This window comes from Mercenaria mercenaria, chromosome 18, assembly GCF_021730395.1.
Source record: "Mercenaria mercenaria strain notata chromosome 18, MADL_Memer_1, whole genome shotgun sequence".
In the NCBI taxonomy this organism is placed as follows: Eukaryota; Metazoa; Mollusca; class Bivalvia; order Venerida; family Veneridae; genus Mercenaria; species Mercenaria mercenaria.
Genome location: NC_069378.1, coordinates 48,730,238 through 48,752,456, shown reverse-complemented (window position 1 = coordinate 48,752,456; position 22,219 = coordinate 48,730,238). Strand labels below are relative to the sequence as shown.

Here is a 22,219-nt window from a genome sequence, read left to right as displayed (position 1 = left end):
GCTTACGGGGACATAATTGACAAAAAATAATCGGGAATAGGTTTTGCGCACTGGGAATGGAGTTGCTCGTATACATCATAATCATGACTGTTTTACACGTGTTCGATCATAAGAAGCGTCACATTTCCAGAAAGAAGGCACAAGAGTTAGAAAATTGGAATGTTTCATGATTTCATGCTTTTTTTGACAGTTCGACCCAGTTGAGTTTTCGTGATAACAGAGCTGATTCTTAAATTAATAAGTTGGTATTTCACACATATGATCTTTATTCATTGTTGTGTCGAATAGCATTTTGCTTTTTTCGAAAACATTCGTAAATATGTCATTATTTACAAAAACAAAAACCCACCTACCTCAATTTTGTATACATTGATGCGCAACACCAGCACCGGAAGTCGCGCAGCCCATTTTTAGCGTATTCCCAGTGGGAATCGGATTGCGCGTTTACCACCCGTGTATCACATACCGAATACCAAAGCCCTATCCCGTGTTTCTTTATCAGAAGCTAGTCAAAGCCTTTCCCTGTATAAGTCAATATAAACCATGTGACCCCCGAGGAAGGGCCATATTTGATCCAGGATAGAGGACCACTGGATGATGTTACATACTTAATATTAAAGCCCTAGGTTCAGTGGTGTTGGACAGGAATATTTCAAAGATTTTCCCTATATAAATCTATGAAAATCATGTGACCACCAGGGCGGGGCCATATTCAACCCAAGGGGAATAATTTGAATAAACTTAATAGGGGACCATAAGTTGATGCAACATACCAAATATCATAGCTCTAGTTACTGTAGTTTTGGACTTGAATATTTTTAAATTTTGCGTTTCGGTTGCCATGGAAACTAGAGTTCTGTATAGAATGCATTTCTTTGGCTAATTTTCAATTAGATTCATGCAAGAAACATTCCTGTGAAGTTTCATCAAAACTGATCTGGTGGTTTAGGCTGGGAGGTGTTGACTAACGATGAACGCCGAACGCCGGACAGTCATTGACCACAAAAGCTCACCACTGAGGACTACGTACTCAGTTAAGTTAATAATAACAAAAGTGATCCAAAGTGATTTAAGCTTTGTTTAGTTATTTGAATGCAATATTTGTTCGAAAATGTTTACAATTTCACAAATACCTACAATGAAAACATACCAGTTTAACAAGAGAGCCATAATGGCCCATATCGTTCACCTTAGTAGAGTTTATTTGTTTGAAAAAGTCTTAACTAAAACTTTATTAACAAGAATATTAGGAGAGTGGATCAAGGTAAACATTATGCAAGATTACTTTTAATTTGTAAAAGAATATTACAGATGGTCCACATTCTTTTGCTGTAGCTTAGTAAACACAAAATTAGGTCAGTAGGTCACATTGATGGTGACTGAAAGTCTGTTTTGAGATCGGTGTGCAAAACTGTAAATGTTTCAAATTTTCAAGCCTTTATCTTGAAAAACAAATAAATAGATCAGTAGGTCAAATGCAAGGTCACTGAAAATCAGTTTTAAGATCGGTGTGCAAAACTGTACATGTCATCAAGTTTTCAAGACTGTATCTTAAAAAACAATAAAGCATGTCAGTAGGTCACATTTATTGCCACTGGATGTCAGTTTTAAAATCGGTGTATAAAACTGTATATGTCATCCAAATTTCAAGACTGTATTTAAAAGAAAGAAGAAAGTAGGTCCAGGTTACAGTCAAGGGACTCCTAATTACTTGGGGTAATAACTCAATTATATAGAAACTTACCCTAAGCCTTCTTTACTCAAGGGAAACAATCCGTTAATCTAGTGAAACTGTTGAGTGAACACCGTTTCTTAATCCAAATCCTGCTCATGTTATATCAGTACAAAGGAAAAATAATTTATCTATGATAAATGTCATGTATGATTACACAGTTATGCATCTAACAGGCGCGAAATTGATTTCTTCGATTTTCTCATATTTCTAGATATTTTCCCATACTTTAATACATATGTACATATGTATGGGTGTTGAGATTGTTCTCTTTTTTCCAGCAGTAGCCTTTTCAATATATTTCTCTTTGTGAAATTCTGTGGGTTTTGACTTAAAAGAAATCGTCTGTTTCTTGACAAATGTCACAAAAAATGTTCTACTTTCCCCAGGGAAATTGATCTTTACATAATATTGTATTCAGGTTGCTAATCCATGTGACAAGTATGCATGCTTTTTTCATGATTAGGGGATAAAAGTGGGTAGTTTGCATGAGGTTCTAGGTCAAGAGTCGTCTAAGCCTATCATAAAGTCTTTGCGGAGTTGTCTCTATTTTTTCCAAATATTTCATCCGGGATCATTTTTTTCAGCTTAAATAACTCTTTTTCTGGAAATGATATTTTAATCTTTTTTTCAGTCCTTGTACCTTGTACTTTCTTTTCCTATATAACTCATATAAAAACTATGTGACCCTTGGGAATAGACTAGGAAGGGGCCTCTTTTCGCTCCAATTTGAACAATCTTGTTAGAGAGCCGCTAGGCAATGCTAATCAAAAGCTTAGACCTTGAACTTTCAGTCAAGAAGATTTTTAAAAGTTTTCTTTTCTATTAAGTCTATGTAAAACTTGGGACCCCAGGACAGGGCCTTTTTCACAACAGAGACGTACTTTGAACAGTCTTGGTAAAGAACGACTGGGCAATGCAACATACCCAAAATCAAAAGCCAAGGCCTGGCAGTTTCACACAAGTTCTTTTAAAAACATTTTCTGTATATGTCTATGTAAAACTTCGGACCTTCAAGGCAGGGCCTCTTTTCGTCATATGGACATAATTTGAACAATCCTGGTAGACAACCACAAGGCAATTCTACATACCAAACATCAAAGGCCTATGTCCTGTTTTGTTTTGTTTGTTTGTTTTGGGTTTAACGCCGTTTTTCAACAGTATTTCAGTCATGAAACGGCGGGCAGTTAACTTAACCAGTGTTCCTGGATTCTGTACCAGAACAAACCTGTTCTCCGCAAGTTACTGCCAACTTCCCCACATGAATCAGAGGTGGAGGACTAATGATTTCAGACACAATGTAGTTTATCAAATAGTCACGGAGAACATACGCCCCGCCCGAGAATAGAACTCGCGACTCGTAGACCGACGCCCTATTACGTGTGGTTTCAGACAAGAAGATTTTTAGATTTTTTTGTATATATGTCTAAGTAAAACTCTCCCCCCCCCCACGGGCGGGGCCTCATTTCATTCCAGGGGCACAATTTGAACAGAACCACAAGGCAATGCTACATTTCAAATATCAAAATCCTAGGTCTTTTGGTTGCAGACAAGAAGATCCTTTAAGTTTTTTTCCTATATAAGTCTTTGTAAAACTTGGGACCCCCGCGACGGGGCCTCTTTTCGCCCCATCCCAGGGGCATAATTTAAAAATCTTTATAGAGGACCATTAGATGATGTCACATGCCAACTATTTGGGCTCTATGTCTTGTGGTTTTGGACAAGAACATTTCAAAGTTTTCCCTATAAAAATATGTGTCCCTACATAAACCATGAGGGCGGGCCATATTTGATCCTAGGGGTATAATTTTGAACATCCTTGGTAGAATACCACAAAATGATGCTACATACCAAATATGAAAGCCCTATGAGCTGTAGATTTGGAAAAAAATCTTTTCTACATGGAATTCAATTATTTGAATATTTTTTAAAAGGCCATCCAAGGAATACCTCTGTGTCTATGAAGTTTCATTAAAATTGGCCTGATGATTTAGGAGGAGATGTTGTTTAAAGGGAAGTGTGTACGGACGACAGACGGACAGACTTTGGCTCAGGTAAGCTAAAAAGGGAATAATAATCTTTTCGTTGCAAATTAATTTAAATATTGGGATACTAGTATGTTAGGTAGGTATTCAAAATACCCTTAGAAACATACCTCCGCTTTTGATCTGGCATCACTATCAGATGAGACAATAAGTCTTATAACGACTCCTTGGCATGGTTGAGGTTTGTCTTCTTCAAAATCCTTTCCTTAAATCGAAACAATACGTTATACTACAACAATGCACTCATTGATTCTGACACTGATTAGGATACATATGAAACAAATTGTAATTATGGGATATTTCTCAATTCATTCGGTTGGTTTGCCAGAGCGTATAGTCATGTTGAGGATTTCTATGAAAGTGGTTAATACATTACCAAAAAATTATTCAGTAAGTTAATCATTATATTGAATAACGTAAATGCTTTGCTAAATGTTACTGTCATAATTCAGAATTGATTTGAAATTTCAATTGTTACTTAAAGGCCTTTCTGCCTGTAGGTATATCAAAATATAATTTTATGGAGATGTTGTTTATAACCTTCGCAAAGTTTTGGGTCATGGCAATTTTTCAATTGAATTCAGTAAAGTTATAAAACGTCTTATTAAAAGAGGTCATGACCTGAACCGTTCAGTCTTTAACACTTTAATACTCCCAGCCAAACAGACGGCGCGGATAGCTACGTCTAGCCACAGATAGAAACGTAGTAATACGTATCTATCCGTACCGGAGCCTTACGGATTGGTACATATTACTACTTTAAGGTACGGATCGATATGGATTACTACGTTTCTATCCGTGGCTAGACGAAGCTATCCGCGCCGTATGTGTGTCTGGGGTATAACATTAAAAAGCTACGCTTTGCTTTTTTATTGTGCTTGACGGAATAGGTGGTGGAGGACTGTATAATATATAGTTCTTAAGTTGCTCTGTCTTTTAGAAAGGCATTGAGTGCATGAGTGTTTGCTTCTAAAGGTTTGCCATTGATATGAATTTACAAACCTCAGCATTGTTGTGTTTTACATATCATCCATTTTATCATGATCACTGCTTAAGTTAGGGATTCACCTGGCGTGGAAAACTTATTTCACGTTCCTGTTGATTTGGAACATTTTATCCTCGTGTGTAAGCTTTGTCTGGTTGTTAGTTTGAGCGAGTCGTGAACGCGTCGACGAACTGTAGGTTTTGCTAGGCTGCGTTGTTTAAACATGGCTTTATTTTTTGGCTATTTGTCTTTGTTCCTTATGATACTCTTTACCAAGATCATTCCGAATCGTCAAACATACAACAGCCGCAGCAAATGCTAAGTTTAATAAACTTCAGACGTCATTTTCTCTAAAACCATTGGTCATTGGGTAACTGTTTATCAATCGTATCACAGCTTTGTAATTCTTTTCATTTTAAATAGATACTGACCTTTATTTCATAACCGGTTTTATTATTACAGTGATATAGTTTATGTATGATAAACATGTATCATGCAGTAATTTTACCTGGACCAACTTTCATTCCAACTGCAATTAGGCCATTTTCAGGTGGAAGTCGCTCTTCTTGAACAATTTTCACATCAGATTTCATTCCACTACCATGTTGATATCTATAGACATTGATATCTTCATTTTCATCCCATTCTACCCAGACCCAAAGTTGCTTCCTTTCTTCAGCATCTTCAGTGGATAAAACAACATGAGATAGATAAAAGTTAAACTTATCGGACGTTAAACACATGAAAAGGTATCTTGACAATCCTAATTATCAATGATAATTTATGACCGTTACACAAAAACAAACAAATTTATGCCTTAATATTTGCCTTTTAAGCTTTTCTTGTTTTGTTATTATTTAGAACTGGATAACATTTCAAGAATTTTTCTTCATAAGTATCTATAAACACACTGGCTACTTTTTCGTCAACTCTTGAAAACAACTTAATCGAATCAAACCCTTGGCTGCATTTGTAGACCTGATCTATGAGCTATTGTTGGTATCCGGTAAGAATTAAGATCATATGACGATTTAATTGATAAACGCCCATGTCAATAACTAAGACTGGATTTGTTTATAGCGTAAACTTTGCTAGTTAATACAAAAATACATTGACTTTTCCCATGCAATATTTAGAACTAATTAATGTCTTCAGTCGCATTGAATCGGCATATGAAGAAACATCTTTTCACAAAATAAATATATTGAAGAATCAAATTACTGTCTACATGTATGTAGGCGAGCTCCTCATCTCCCTTATGCGGGACCTTATCATTATAGTTGTCTTTCTTAAGAAGAACGTTTTTCAACACTTTAGTACAATAATCCCTAATACCTATGATATTGCAAAGTCTGCAAAATATGGAAATACTTAAAAATATAAAGAATCTTAGATATAATCTTTTTACAATTAATACAAATTGTAGGAAATTTCTGAACCGAAGCAATTGTCTTGAAAACCGAACAATATTACGATGAATAATATTTTCCGAGTTAAATTGGAATATTTGTTATTGGTCTCAGTATCAATTTTAAAATTTTCAAATTGACGATGGTATCACTATAAAAGAGATTAAATGATATCGGATTCAATTGTGTTGCAATTAGTGCACACTGTCTGCATTGCCTGTATTCAAGCCTAGTGTTAACGTTTTTTTACAATTACTAGTACTCTATTGGTCATGACATATGTTGACATATTGATTTCAAACGTAACCTAAGTTTCTATGCTGTTACTTATAATTAATACTCAGGCATTTCCAAAGCGTGGTTACCATGATCCTGAAATTGGTTTTAGATTGGTTTAGTATGCCTTTACTTCTTGCAAAAGTTTCTGATATACCAATGTCTAATGGGACAAGAGAGAGGAATAAAGAAAGAAAGCGATATCATACCTTTAAGATGATGTCCAACTATCGTGCCTACTCCATTTCCATCCTGGTCACCCCAGTTCCAGTTCCTCCCACGTCGTACCCTCTCGCCTATACGTGGGTACCTTTTGTCATCCGACATTTTGTACATATCATGTTTTCTCTCCTTCAGTAGATTTTCCATGTGCTTAGTAAAAGTAAAACTTATGTCTGTCATTGGTATACATACCGATTGATTGATTTGTTGACATTTTATATTTGTATGCCGACATGTAGACAATAATCATTAGCAGAAATAACTTGTGTGAAAAAGCTTTGCTTAAAGCAACGACCATTAAATACAGTTTTTGGGGTTATCCCTTCCTACAAAGAAGGGCTGTAATGACAATTTTGGTACAAGGTCATTATCAACTTCCGTAGAAGTCTCAAATGTAACGTTAAAATTTCAGATAATACACCCTGATCCTCCTTAAATATTAATAAAACCATTTTCATTTTATGCTGTTATAAATTGATTTTGCACATGGAGCTGAGTAACGCCTACGGTTTCATCAAAAGGGTCTAGTTTGTCAAGATTGCGTTCACAGCAGATTACAAAAATCATTTGTAAAACTCATGTACAACAAGCCAACAAAGGAAAGGAAATGATGCTACTTAAAAAAACAACACCGAAAAGTATCTCACAAACACCGGTTTTGTACCGCCAACGGGTCTATAAGTCCTGCAATGCTTTGTTATTTTCGTTGCCAAATAAAAACAACAAACTATTCTCGCCGACTTCCTAATTGAGTCACATGTGAGTCACGTGGTTTATTCTGTATCGGCTTATTGATTGGCTATATCGACTGATTCTCTTGTTTCAGGTTTGAATAATGACAATTTCTTTACATTTTGAAATTAATGATAATTAAATGCATGAAAACGAACTCCGACTGTTAACAACAATGGCAAAAAACAGATGTACTAATTATCAAGTAGTAATTAGTTAAAAGAATATTAAAGAATGAAAGCGTCTTAAATGAAAACTATAGTAAATGAATACATGTTTTAAGAAATATTGTTTTATTTCGTTAACATAGCCGAAAACATATCCTCATGAGGACGCTAAGCACGCTAAATATATATCTAATTTAACATGTCATTAGTGTTCACATTACATATTGACGTTATCTATGGTTATAAAAGTCAAATAACATCTGTTAACCTTCTATGTTAGCCATCTACACTGTCATTGTAAGCGTATACAAAGCATGTTATAATGCTATTCAAGAAAATTGTCATTGTTAAACGTAGTTGTGAATAGAGACGAGGTTTGGAAATTTCAAATTTACCGAAAAAGGTAAAATAAATAGAAATCTATGATAACCTTTACAAATACAGAAATACCTTTGCGCATGTACCATCGTCCTTTTTATACACATAGTGTTAAATTACGCGAACAACTTACAGGGAAAATAAAAATTATTTTATCTATAACTGCATGAAAAACAAAATCAAATAACACACATATATATATATTACCGATTGTTTCACTTTCGATTGACTTAGTGTCTTTCAGACGAACGTTTTGTTTGCTTTTCGAGACTATTCAAAGTAAAGCAAGTGCAAAATTGAAAAATCAAAAATTAAATGTGCCGCTAAAACTGTAAAAAAATGCACATCTCTATTACGATTGAACAATCAATTCAGAAAATGTCTAATATTTAGCTTGATATCGCCATTTCCGCCGCTTTGACTTGAATCTTGGAATCTCCATAACTGTCAAGGTATCAAATTTTCATGACATCTTGTCTTTGATATCCATTACAACGTTAGTTACATTTTTACAGTAAATAAAAAAGAGTATCCATTCTATTTACCATGAGTTTGCATACTTGCTGTGAATGAGTTCTTTATAAACTTTTTACTGCAAACAATATTTACTATACCTCTTTTAATTCAACTTTTAATTCAACTAGTTTTTTCAAGTCCTCTTCCATGCTTTCCCGAAGTGGCTGTAGAATCTCGTCAAGTGCAGACTGCATTTAAAAGATCAAATTATTATATCACTGTAGCATAAGTATTTTGGGATAACGGTAATGAGCGAAAAATAATATTAAAAACAAGTTCAAAATAAAAGTTGCTAAAATCGCCTATACCCCGTTCCCAAGATAGATATACCGGAAATAAGATCGTATCATTAAAAAAGAGCCAGAAAAGCTCTTGTAAATGACTACAAAAAACATTCGCTATACAATGTCTGTATTCTTGGTTATATCCTGTCACTCTGTAAAAGTTTGATTAATCTTTCATTACCAATTACCTTTGGACAGAGATCACTACTGAACATTTCCATAACTGGATTGAAGACCATGTATTATGCCATTTTTAGAATTTGCTCAAATTTTTCATATCGCGACTAGACTTTTAACTATAGAAGCAGACCATGGATGTATAATTAAAGATCAAAAGCTAGCAGTATTAGTTTGAAGATAGTGCAAGATGCAGGAAGTGCTCCGCGTCGTTGAGTTTTCTTGGCTATTTTGCGTGTTCATACGCAGAACTCTATTCAAATATAAGTAAACAGGAGATCAAAACTCACGATTCATGGTTTCTTGTCCCGAGTCTTATTATAGATAAATTTCCCCTACGGCTTTTAACTATCCCATTTATTCCTGGTTGATTTAATGTTGGGGCATTTGAAATATATCCGAGTAAAAATTGCATATCAAATGTATTTGTTTAGTTTTATGTAGATATGACGCATTAATGCATTCTGTGTTTATAAATAAAGCACTGTATGTTTCAGGTTGAACAAGAGAGTTTGACAAGTCATAGGAATAAGGCTGTATCCACATTGATTTCGTTAAAGCAAACATTTCCTAAAGTCTGTCTCGTCTAATTGTCAAAAATGACATTCTGCAACTTGTTTTTATACTGATCCACTACTTATTGGGCGTTAGTTTCCTACATCAAAATGACTGGTTATCTTACACAATGGGATAACTTGTACATGTTTCATGCCATCAGGGGCAACTGACGAATCGAATAAAATAATAATGATATATGTTATAGGAAGTTTAAATGAGATGCACCATCTTCTTTATACCTTGCAAGAATTCCGTCTAGACCCGTGTATTTTACTAACAGTATTCTATTTAATAATAATATGCTAACTAGTGAAATAATAAAAATTATCAGTGAGATATTACTCTACTTCACTCACTTCGACAAGACAATTCCTTACATATTTAAACTTAACAAAAAATACAAAAAATCTTAAAGATACGTTTTGGTCATTTCTTAAGTGATTAGTAGGCAACGTTAATGTAAAAAGAACTTGTTAGAACTATAAGCTATAAACAACACTTAATTTAAGTAAAGCACTTTATTTTGTAAAACGGATTTAAAGAGTGCTTTACTGTCACCCTAAATTGCGAGCAATCGTCCGAACAGAATTGATTTATCTCCCTTTGATAAGATATAAACAAGAAAGATATATTCTTTATAGATCTAAAACAATATTCTTATGCTTGTTTGATATTTGTTGTCAATCCTACAAAGTTCCTGCTCGGAAAGTTAATTAGACTTTTAGCATTAACATAACGTAAATAGCGGTGACCTTCAATGCATTTCAAGATGCCAGTACAAAGCGATGATAAAAACTGTATCTTACTGATTTTCAAAACATAATTAAAAGGAATATGGCACATGTCACAAGTCAAAATTACGAGACGCTTTGCAAAATATTATGAATGATTTCTGTAGATATATCATAACAATCGCCAGGTGAGGGAAACAAAATGATGGTTCAATTTGCGAAGGCAATTTGACATAATTTAAGGGCGGGAAATATAAAAAAGTCACATAGTACATGCGACAGTGGAATACTTAATTCGGTGTCATGGATATCAGCATTGTGGACTTATAAATATTACAAATTATATGTCAAACCTTTTTTTCATCTTCTGAACCGCCTGCTGTTTTCCGTTTTTTAGATTCTGTGATCCGTTTCGCAATAATCTGAAATTGAACACATCAAATTGACGATAACTCTGCATTTGAACATTACTCTTTCGTAAATAATTGTGTTGTCTCTAAACTGTTTAAAAAATGGCCATGTTTGTAGCTCATCCGGATAATAGTAGATGTTAGCACCCCTAATTGGAACCAGTATATACTCCCAGATAATGAGTAATAGAAACGTCTCAAATACGTATTATATAAATTAATGATTTTGAAGCAGAAATAAAATCAAAACAAACATTTATTTGTCAATTCTGTGTGTACGTGATGCGCTTTCTAGATAATGGCTCTGATAAAGAACGTACAATAGCATTATCTGCTATCGCCTCATCATAGTTACTTTAATAGCGTTAATGGGTCAGAATAACTTGTAATTTTGATGTATTATAAACGTGATACAGAAGCACAGATAGTTCATGACTCCCTTTTTATTGTATCATTGCTATAAATATAGTTGAACTGCTGTTAATAAAAGGGTCTGGGTCATGTATTGTGGATTCGGGTTAATTACAGTGATAGCTGGATTCCAGTATCACACATTATATGATATACAATAGTTCATCATCATCTTCATTAATCGCCTCACTCTAGAAGAGTATACAAGGTAACTTACTATTTTTACTTTTTGTTAGAGCAAGTAATTGTTGTAAAATACTATGTTTGAATTTGGGCCAATCAGAAACAAGTTCTATATATAGCACCAATCAAAGCGCACTTCTGCTAGGGTATAAATAGGTAGACGGATGACGGTGAATTCATTCTGTATCCAACGATTGATCTAAACACTTCGAGTATTCAACTTACAATTTATCCCAGTACCTTGATAAGAAAGCTGTTACAACTGCACTGTCAGGTTGGATAAATTATCTAAAAGAGGACGTTTGACGTTCATAGACTAAAGGAGGGTTGCAGTATTGTAACGTATTTCGAGCGTTAGGACCAGCGCATAGAAGTTATACCTTTACGGGATAGTCATCTGCTTCGGACGATAGCAAATACAGGCTGAGCATCGAAAAGCTGAGGCAGAGACACATAGTTTGGTAATCTACTGAGACAGTTGGAGAGTTCCAGCTTACAGACGAGGTTCAGCGTTATTGGCGAAGTACAGCCAAGGCATCGGGGTTATACCTATATGGTAGTTGAATGCTGTATGTAACAGCATATGGGCGCTGAACACCCAGGAGTCAGGGCAAGCAACCTGAGTTTCAACTTCAATTAAGAAGACATAGGCTGAACATCTATGCAACAGGACTCGTATGTTGTTGATACAAAGTCAACGTCTGACGAAAAATTCAACAAAAGGACCAGTCGAGTAAAGTATCTCCAGTCTATAGAAGTTTTAGCTGATAATCATTACTTGGAGGTTGTTAGTTTAAAACAATGAGAAATTTGCCTGATCCCTGAACTTATCTAGTTCATAATTCAAATCATTTACGATTCATTGGTACACAAATCATTTATGCCAGGTAGCCAAAGAAATTTTTATATATGAGATATATAGGTCTCACAAGCTCTTTGTTTTAAGAAAGGACATTCTACTTAGTTTGTCAGCTAGTCTAAGACATACACCTTAGTGATTTGCCTAATCCCTGAAATTATCTAGCTCATAATTGAAATCTTTTACAAATCATTGGTACACGAATCATTCAGGCAAGGTAGCCAGAGGAAAAATTATGTATGAGATATGTGGTCTCACCAGCTATACATTTAAACAAAGGACATTCTATATCGTTTGTCAGCTAGACTAAGGCATAGTAACTTTAGCGATTGGACCCATTTCATTGTTCAAGATACTAAAGGCGCAGCCCCTCCCTGGGTCATATAACTCGTATCTTGACATTATGATACGTTAAACTCTTATACCATCATTCTACCTGGACTGTCGGTCGAAAATAGATTTCAACGCACCTACCCTGCTGCAGAATAATTAGCCATCACACAATATTTGCACATATTGTTAGCCCGTCCAACTATTCTTAACAATTGTCTCTATTTGAAAAATTTGGAACCTGACATATGTAAAAGAATTTTCAATCCCATACAGTCAGATATTACTTCGACTTCGACGCGCGTAGAAGCAGTGAATTATGTAATCCATAAAGATATGCGAGAACATAACTCTGATTACGCTCATTCACTTTGTAGCTGACATGAGCATAAAATGCTCTAGGTGGTCGCCGTGTGTTAAGCGTCCTCTGCCGTTCGCCGTCGTGTGAAGATATGCGTCGTCACCAATTTAACTGTAAACACTCTATAGGTCACAATTTTAATCAGAACATAATGAAATTTCATCCGACGTTTTGCCTTGTAAATATCTAAGACAAGATTATATACGAGTATATGTCAAAAACTATGTCACCGTCAAAAAGAATAACAGAAAAACCTTGTGAACACTGTAGAAGTGATATTGTACCTGATCGTTGTGACAATTTGTGCGAATGTTTGTCTCTATGAAATCTAGTCTAAATTTGACGTTTGGTAATGTTGGTTCAAAATCCTGGTCACTAAGTCAAGTCATATAAATAGAATCTGTGAAAAAGATCATTTATGTAGCACAATAGCAGACTCGGTTTGACTGAATCTGTTGATGGTAGGTAATGAATTATGCAACGACCCTCATGCTCTCTAGCTCCAGCTTAAGCAGAATTCTACTATCATAGTAAAATGAATGTTATCCACGGTTCCCAAGGACCGGAAAATATAACAACACAAAGTCCAAGCACGGGGAGATTTTTTACAGCCGCCACATGGCACTAAAAGACTGCTGTTGTGATAGTTAATAAATTCTGGGAAAAGGTCCTGTGAAAGCATAGAACGCCAACAAGCAACATAAGAGCAGACTTGGTTTCATTGGACCTGTTAACACTTTAGGGAGGTCACATTTTTACGTGAAGTACACAAAATTTTGCCAGAATGTTTGTATTTATATAATTAGGTTAAGATTGAAACTGTGCTGTATTGTTTCAATATCTATTAAAGACATTTTCTAATTGATCTTCTTTAAACCTGGTCCGAATGTTTCCATGCATCAAGTCTAGGTTAAGTTTTAAATTGGTATATCTGAGTAAATAACTAGGTCACTAGGTCAAATAAAAAATCAACCTATTTATTCTGTAGAGATTACTTTTTCTATTTGAGTTATATGAAACTTGCTCTAAATGTTTGTTTTATTGTTTTATCTGTGTCAAGTTAAAAACGTCGTCATCTGGTCCCATAAAGCAAGTCGTTGGTAAGATCACAGAAATACCTGGTAATCACTCTATATGCCACACTTTCTAATCTATTTATATGAAACATTGTCAAAATATATGTCTTAATGAATATTAGACAATGTTTGAAACTGGGCAATCACGGGTGAAATACTAGGACACTAAGTAAATAGAAAAACATTGTTAAACCACAACAGACCATATTTTCTACCTGATCTATATGAAACATGGTCAGAATGTTTTTATTAATGAAACCTTGGCCAAGCTTGAAACCGGGCATCTGAGGTCATCAAGTAGGTCCCTAGGTCAAATTATAGGAAAACTTTGTTAACTTTTTAAAGGCTAAATTCCTCACTTGATCAATATGAAACCCGGCCGGACTATTTAAGATTATTTATTGATTTCCAATTTTAACCGAGAAACATAAAACTGTTAAACAGAAGGAAGCATAATATAACTCGTTTTGCTTGCGACCGATGCAGTCTTTATATAAACAAAGTGCAATGATAGTAGGTACAACTAGTTTAGAGCTCCAAGAAAAACAATCTGAGTTTTTCATTATTATTTTAATGTTGATCACAAAATTGAATTTGCGCATAAAATGAGAAACCAGGCTTTGGAATATTTTGTGCAATTGAATTTTTTAAACGTTTTGACACATTTCTTATTTTCTTTTTTCAAGCAAACATAGTAATTATGCCAAGATTTGAAATTAAAATATTTTAGTGTTTATTTTGTATGGTTTTGCTTCCTTAACGTGTCTATTCTGAGGTAACACAAAAAACTTTATTAGATATTTCTCGACAATAAAAAATTGTTCTATCTACTTAATATGATATATTTACTACACCGATGTACTAGCTTGGATCAAATCTGCAACAGTCACATGCAAAAGGGTTATATTTTGCTTTCCGCTATCTAATATTTTATGTTTCTGATACAGGAATAAAGGATCGATAAATCAATCTTTTGCAAAAACAATAAATGCGTTTCAGTCTAATCCTGAGTTTACCGACATAGGGGTATACCAAAAAATTACGAGACAAACCGCTATGTAGTTAAATTTGGAAACGGACTTGTATGATACTTTAAAAACTGCGACATCTTTGGTGACGGGTTATGTCACTAGATCAAATCAGACAAGCCGTGTAAAGGCGAATCTTTATCAGAATGCTATAAAATGTAGGTCATGTTTACAAATGGGTTAACTGATGTAAAATTGTATGCCACTAAGTAAAGTCATAGAACAAAGATTGTTACACTCTATAGAGTCCACGCTATCTACCTGACTTTCATAAACTTTGTTAAACTGACTGTATTTCCAAAACATAGGTCACATTTTTAAAAAAAGGGGTGAGAAGAAAGTCAGGTGAGCGATTAGAACTATCATAGCCATCGCGTTGTAAATACACACATGGTCCGCTGTCATCGTCAAGGTATAAAATGCCAATTACCTTTATTAAATGACAATGTGCCATTTTCTCCCCATCGGTATATGGCAGCATACTGCCGTCTATACATTCCCGCAACATATGTAGAAATTCCTGAAATAAAACTAATAGAATAAATTATGAAAAGTATTAAAAGGTGTATACAAAGCAAGTCACCAAACGTTCAGAAATACCCCATCCGTAGATTTATTCCAATCGCTATAAGGCAAGTATTTCATTGATCTTTATGCAAATACGTGCACGTTATTTTAGGATTCGATCTAAATCGTTGGTTTCATTTCTGATATTTGAAGCATGGACGTGTGTCATTTAATGGCATGGAGTCCGTGCTGTTATCCGAGTCAAACAACTTCGCATCGTGCGTTTACAAAACTCTGCATATTGAGATGGATACCTATTCCACGTCTCTTTCCTTAAATTGAGCATCTGTTTGATATCCGTTTGCGATTTTTGTTATTGTTTAAATCAATCTGATATTTTGAAAGTGAAATAAGTATAAATTTGAATTATTTATTTAATTTACTCATTAGTCGTTCTTTTGTATTTGAAAGATTATTGTGCAACGATAAAACCAAAGAAATAGTACTGTAAGAATCAGTTTAAATGGATGTTTTCTGATAGCTCACTGTCAAGTAAACACAGAACCAACGTATTTAATTAGGAATATCAAATCGTTAACTTTCTATGTAGTTTTCAACGTATTCCTATATTGACTGTGAATAAGTATGACATATACTCGTAGAAAAACATTTTTTACATTTTCTTTGTACAATCTCAGTCAAATTTTTCGCTATATGTGCATTAACATATTATCACCATAATGTATAGTGCAAAATCTTGATAATTGCAAAGGATCGTTCGCCATTACTTGCTTCTCGCCACTGCGGGTTAATCACTTCGCATACGTGTTGAATTTTTCGATGTGAGGAAGCCATCCTTGTGACATACAGATGGCCGGTGGTTCGGCCTAGGTACCTGCCCGTTCCTTAAATAATTCTCAAAGGGCTTTCCTCAAAACAAAATGAAAGTTTTAAGGATAGTATCAACAGTCTTCCCTCTGTTTAAAATGTTGTTAGTGAACTGATTAACAGACCAACCTCTACAAACTCACCTGTTTAGTAATATATTTAGGTAAGATGTCAATCACATTTAAGGTATGTGTGAAGTAATTTGATGCAAGATCTTTTCATAAAAAACATTTAGTTTATATCTGCCGCTAAGGTACATATTCATACTACAACCTATTCGAACAGAGAAGGGAGTAAAAATGTTAGTATAGGCTATTCCCAACCAAGGCAACAGCGTTATCCGGTATTTTACGTCATAGCAATTTTCATACATTGCCTAAAATAACTATGTTGTCACCCAGGCAACTGTGTATATTTGGAATGTTTGCCACATAAATAACATATCAGTTTCATACAGGTTCATCTGAAGTCATCTTGGGTCAAACACTTGGTCACTAGGTAAAATATAAAAAGAAGTTATCAAACTTTGTAGACATTACATTCTTTAATGATATTAAAGATACTCGCCCAAAGTTTGGGTGAAAGTTTTCAACATATTCATTTCCACTAAGTTTAGCATAGAATGTACATATATGACACTGAAAAATTATTGAGTGGGTGCAAAAAGGTAAGATGTTGGTAAAAATGCAAGGAGAATTTAAATTTTCTGCAGGATTTCAAAAGCTTTTCAGCAGTTTACTACCTTCTTCACACTAGTTTTGGTTATTTATATAAATAAGAATATCTTACAAAAATCTTATGTCAATAAGTTTGTACCATTAGCAACTTTTAGAGTACTCACTTTTAAGGAACTTTGAGAAAAAAATATGTTTCGCCTAAAATGCGTGGGTTAGTCTTTTTAAGGACGATCCGTTTGGTGTCGTTCAGGCTGAAAAAAGGCTGGCACTTATTTTAACTATCCGATAGCAACACTATTAGATTTATTAAAGGAAATGAGAAAAATATTGCTTAAATTAAGTCCAAAGTGACCAAGATTTGTTTTTCTCTTGTAGTTTGGTATGTGTTCTTTTACTAAGACTGAAACAGAAAAACATAGATTGTACTTTTCTGAAGAAACTTTTATGAACTCAAATTAGGTGACGTGGAATACAGTCCACGCAGGTCATTTATGTGGTAAACATGTCTAATTAAAGACCCAGTGGACACATAAGATATATATGAGCCGCGCCATAAGAAAACCAACATAGTGCATTTGCGACTTGCATGGGTCCAGACCAGCCTATGCATCCGCGCAGTCTGGTCAGGATCCATGCTGTTCGCTAACGGTTTCTCTAATTGCAATAGGCTTTGAAAGCGAACAGTATGGATCCTGACTAGACTGCACGGATGCACAGGCTAGTCTGTATCCATGCTGTTCGTAAATGCACTACGTTGGTTTTCTCATGGTGCGGCTCATATGTATTATCGTTTTAAATATATACATATAATGTTTTTTGATGTTACTTAGAGTCATGTTTACTTAACTATAAAACATTTACAAGTGGCTAATTTGACCCATTCAAATGCAGCTAGACCTCAACGAAAAAAAAATTCAAATCTAAATTGAAATGGGTTTTTTTTACATTTAGTAGTAATTAATTTTATGATTTGGAATAAATATACATGTACATACCTTACAGTAGGGCAGATAAATGTCTTATTTAAAAAATTAAAACAACTAACAATTTGACTATCCCATTGTAACTTCCTTGCTTGGCGGTCAGTATTAAGAGGGTAATTCTAGGACTGGTCAGCCCAGTATCAGTATAATGTGACTGAGCGGGATATCATGTCACGTGTCTACGGCGTGATTTTCCAGTGAGGCAGCACTATAAAGTTTGGCATTGTGCTCACTGCTAAGTAGATACCGTCGTTTATATGACTGAAAAAAATGTTGGAAAAGACGCTAAACCCGAACAAACGCACGCACGCACACACGCACGCACACACATACTCACCCCCACACACCCACACACAACACAATTGAGTAATTAATGACGTAACATTTTTTAATTTTCCAGAATACTTTGACAGTTACAATTATTTGTTAAGAATATGTATATTTTTGATTTACAAACTAAATAAGTCCGAAATCACAATAAATCTGAAGTTCATGCTTGTGCTCTACATTACTTTAAAGGTTCTGACCTTCAGATTTTTGCTAAAAATTATCTGTCTTTCAAATTGAAGTTTGGTCACGTTATGAACATTAGAATATGAGGTTTTGTTTTTAAATTATTTTAATAATGCCAAATAAAAAAAAAGATGACCGCGACGGGAATCGAACCCGGACTGCCGCGGCAATAAAGAAGTTTTCCGCTATCGTTACCAATACCGCTACAGAGGATTTAGATTTTTATGCGCGTTAAATAGATATTTATAATCGAGGTAATTTACTTGAGTAAAGCATTACAAACGCTTTTCGATTTTCATCGTAAAAAGTAGTAAAAACAACTAATTCTCATGTGTTCCCGTAGGATATAGTCTGTCAGTAATTAAGTTTTAGAGCATTCTTAAGAAATACAACATTAAATTCCAGATATCTGAAAGAAATGATTGGTTTTTTTGTTTTCGAACGATCTGGAGGCCAGTATCTTTAATAATAACTACAAGTCATTGTGGCTAGACAATCAAACTGACGACTTATTTTATTTCAACTTACAAAGTCTGCTGCTCCAACATAAACAATATGCAGTTCTATCCTTGCATCTTTAAGGCGCTTAACTTCATTGTAGATAAGTCTCTTTGTCTGAAATTAGAGACCACAGAAAATAATGTTAAACTTTAAATTTTGTTCAGGTGAATAGCAATAATGTCATTATGCAATATTCCATGCAAATTTTAATAAATAAGTGATATCTTAATATCATTGAGCTCAAATCTTACTCAAAAAGTTCAGAAACTTAAATCTGCCACATACATTTAGATACGCCCCCACTTCTTCATACTATCTTTTAGCATTTTAAAAATAAGGGAAAATATTGAAAGGCACAATAAAACGCAATAATACCTGTGGCTATCGGTTTGTCTATTAAATAGTCTGTCGAGACTGCTCGATATTCAACGGTCTATTCTATAATTTGCTGGATGTGTTAATTATTTGAAAATTATTTCTTTAATTAGCAGTTTATTGTTACATAACTGCGTTAGAATTTAATCATTTGGATAGTATATGACAACATAATAACACAAATCACTCTGACAATAATCAATCACTTCGCACAAATAATTTTTATTTTCAAAGAAGTCTTCACTAAAGACCCTTGTAATTGTTATTATCATTACTATTGTTATTATTATAATTATTATTATTGTTACTTTTATTATTGTTAGTCTTATTATTATTATTATTATTATTCCATTATCGACATCAACAATAAAGAATTACATGAATATACCACTAACAGTTGAATTTAAATTTAATTTTGAGCTGGCTTTGAATTCCTGTCGCCTCGGAGGTCGATACTCAATTTCATAGTCTGAAATGTTAGCTACTGTCTAGTTCAATTGTCAGGTTTCAGGTTTTCAGACAGTGGATATCGACAGCCCAATGATCGAAGCTCCATTTTTGCTTAAAAACAGAATTTTGACCTGGTATTAACTTTTAATCCTGCTCAAAGATTAAATTTTCGAAAGTTAGATATTGTGCTTGCATTGAAAGTTGAGTCAGTTGGAAAATATAACTTTTGAAGAAGTTTTGAACAAGAAAGATTTCTTCCAGCTTATGTTGAAAAGTATCTTAAAATAGGGCCTTATGATTCTGACAAACGATTTCGAAATTTTCCACAATATACATATACACATAACCACACTATCTGTCTGTCATGTTTATTGATGAATCGATTTTTTTTCTGTACTATAGTAGGATAGAAGGTCACGCAAAAACATTTATGACAAACTATTTTATATCAGATCAGCATCTTACTCATGTTAATAGTAAATGCCGTTTTAAGATATTTCCTTTTTGTTAGCTCTAGTGGCCATATATCTTGACAAACTGGAAAAGAAATAAGTAAATTTCGTAAAACGTGACTCAAGAAACATGCGTGTAGAATTATTTTAAATTTGGACCAGTTGTTTGTTGGCAAGATTTTCTTTAAATTCGCTATTAAATATATATAGATAAAGTGACCACATTCCTGACGACCATGCCGTTTTTTGTAAATTAGAAAACAATGAACTTTCTTGGTAGAAGGTCAAGCAAGGAACGTTTCTTTATGACTAAGGCAGTGTTTAAAGATGTTTCTGACTTTTAGTTCTGGATACCATTTGTTATAACAAACAGGTATAATATAAAAACATCTTCGTCAAGCGTCACCCAAGGAACATCAAAGTTTGTTTAAAATTATTTTAGAATAAGGTAGCAGTTTCTGGTAAGAATGTTTTTACAAAGCTTTCACGAAAATAGACGAGAAATATCGAACCAGCTCGAATTTCGAAGTTAAAATTTTCAAATTGCTGAATTTCAAGCTGGCATTAGTTTCGAATCTTTCATCTGGCAAAAAATACGCAAAAAATGCTTAGAAATACTTTTTTTATTTAGAATACTGTAGTTGATATGTAAAAATAGATATATATTACTTATGGAAGGTCGGTGTTTCTGCCAATGTGTGTACCCGTGCCTGAATTAGTCTAAAAAACCCGTATGTCTTTCAATTATGATTCATTTGGCGTGACGTTTAGTCAAACAATTAAAGACAAATCACATACAAAGTTTACGCAAAATTTACCATTTTTTTTCAAATTTATCTTAAAAATTCAATATCCATAAGAAAGACAATATATTGAATATCTCTTCCAACAATTAAAAAAAATAAGGGAAATAAAGGACTTCGTCTTTGCGCTTTATAGAGATATTTTCAGTCAAGAGTCTTACTTTCCCATATCAGGGACTGAGCACAAGTCTCGACAATGAACGTGTTTAGTGATAATAGCAACATATATTTCAAAGGCAATTTTTTGCAAGTAAACAATAAAACGATAACACCCTGATATGTACTCTCGAATTTGGAAATAATGTTATTCTATTCGATTTCTTATATGTCAGTTGCCAAGACTGGTATTACATTTGATAGGTTAGATAAATATCCGTCCGTTTATACCAGAAAGTTATATGTTGGTGCATATAGAATCCAAGCCGGCACACATTTGATATTAGTTCATTGAAATGTTGCGCAGATGCTTTTCAGAACGGAAAGGCTAAATGACCAATAAATGTACATGATATTGTATGAAATGTTGGCGTTGTATATTGATCATGTGGGAGCTATACTATTTAGCATTTTTCAGTTGGCACGATTCATGAGAGATCATCGCCTAACGAACAAAAAAGTGCGTCCAGGACGCTTTTCGACGCGCATACTTCAGGCATTTTTTGCTTCTGAAAAGCAACAAGAAAGGCCACATCTAAACAACCGATTATGCAGAAAACGTTTAAGGTGATTAAAGGATTTTTCAACTTAGTAAATGTTCAGTGACATCATATATTTTGTAACCATGATGCATGCTCTGATTTAATCCTGCTTCCTTACCTTTGGGGAATTATCCGCAACACTTGCCTCTGCACCATCAATGTTATTTACATCTGTTGGTCTCCCATCTGTTATCAATATTATCTTTGGCCAGATTTCTACATCAGCATTAGGATACCGCTCTTCAAATTTAAAACAGAATTCATATATTATATATTGATTTATAGCTCCTATTTCGGTTTGTACGTTAGTGAATTTTAACTTAATCAGTGATGCCTATATTTGTACGTGGTGTGTCTAATTTTTATAAATTGGGCTTTCGCCATTATATTCAACGTCGAACTTACCAATTGTTTCAGTTTGAAAATTTCAACCGTTAAAACACACAGTACTAACAGAGTGTTGTTGTGATAGTCAAAAATATTTTTATGTACAAAGCTTAGC

The 22,219-nt window shown here is 34.1% G+C and overlaps 1 protein-coding gene across 1 annotated transcript in view; it reads right to left on the bottom strand.

Moving 5' to 3' along the window:
- LOC128550572 (uncharacterized) overlaps nt 1–22,219 on the bottom strand; it is a 100,709-nt gene that overhangs the window by 24,090 nt on the left and 54,400 nt on the right. The window contains exons 8-15 of the mRNA XM_053529828.1: nt 21,836–21,957; nt 18,967–19,053; nt 15,301–15,390; nt 10,566–10,634; nt 8,561–8,650; nt 6,657–6,819; nt 5,271–5,444; nt 3,888–3,982 (exon numbers count right to left, since the gene is read on the bottom strand). Of these exons, the coding sequence (XP_053385803.1) occupies nt 3,888–3,982; nt 5,271–5,444; nt 6,657–6,819; nt 8,561–8,650; nt 10,566–10,634; nt 15,301–15,390; nt 18,967–19,053; nt 21,836–21,957 (890 nt within the window). The remainder of the gene's footprint in view (nt 1–3,887; nt 3,983–5,270; nt 5,445–6,656; nt 6,820–8,560; nt 8,651–10,565; nt 10,635–15,300; nt 15,391–18,966; nt 19,054–21,835; nt 21,958–22,219) is intronic.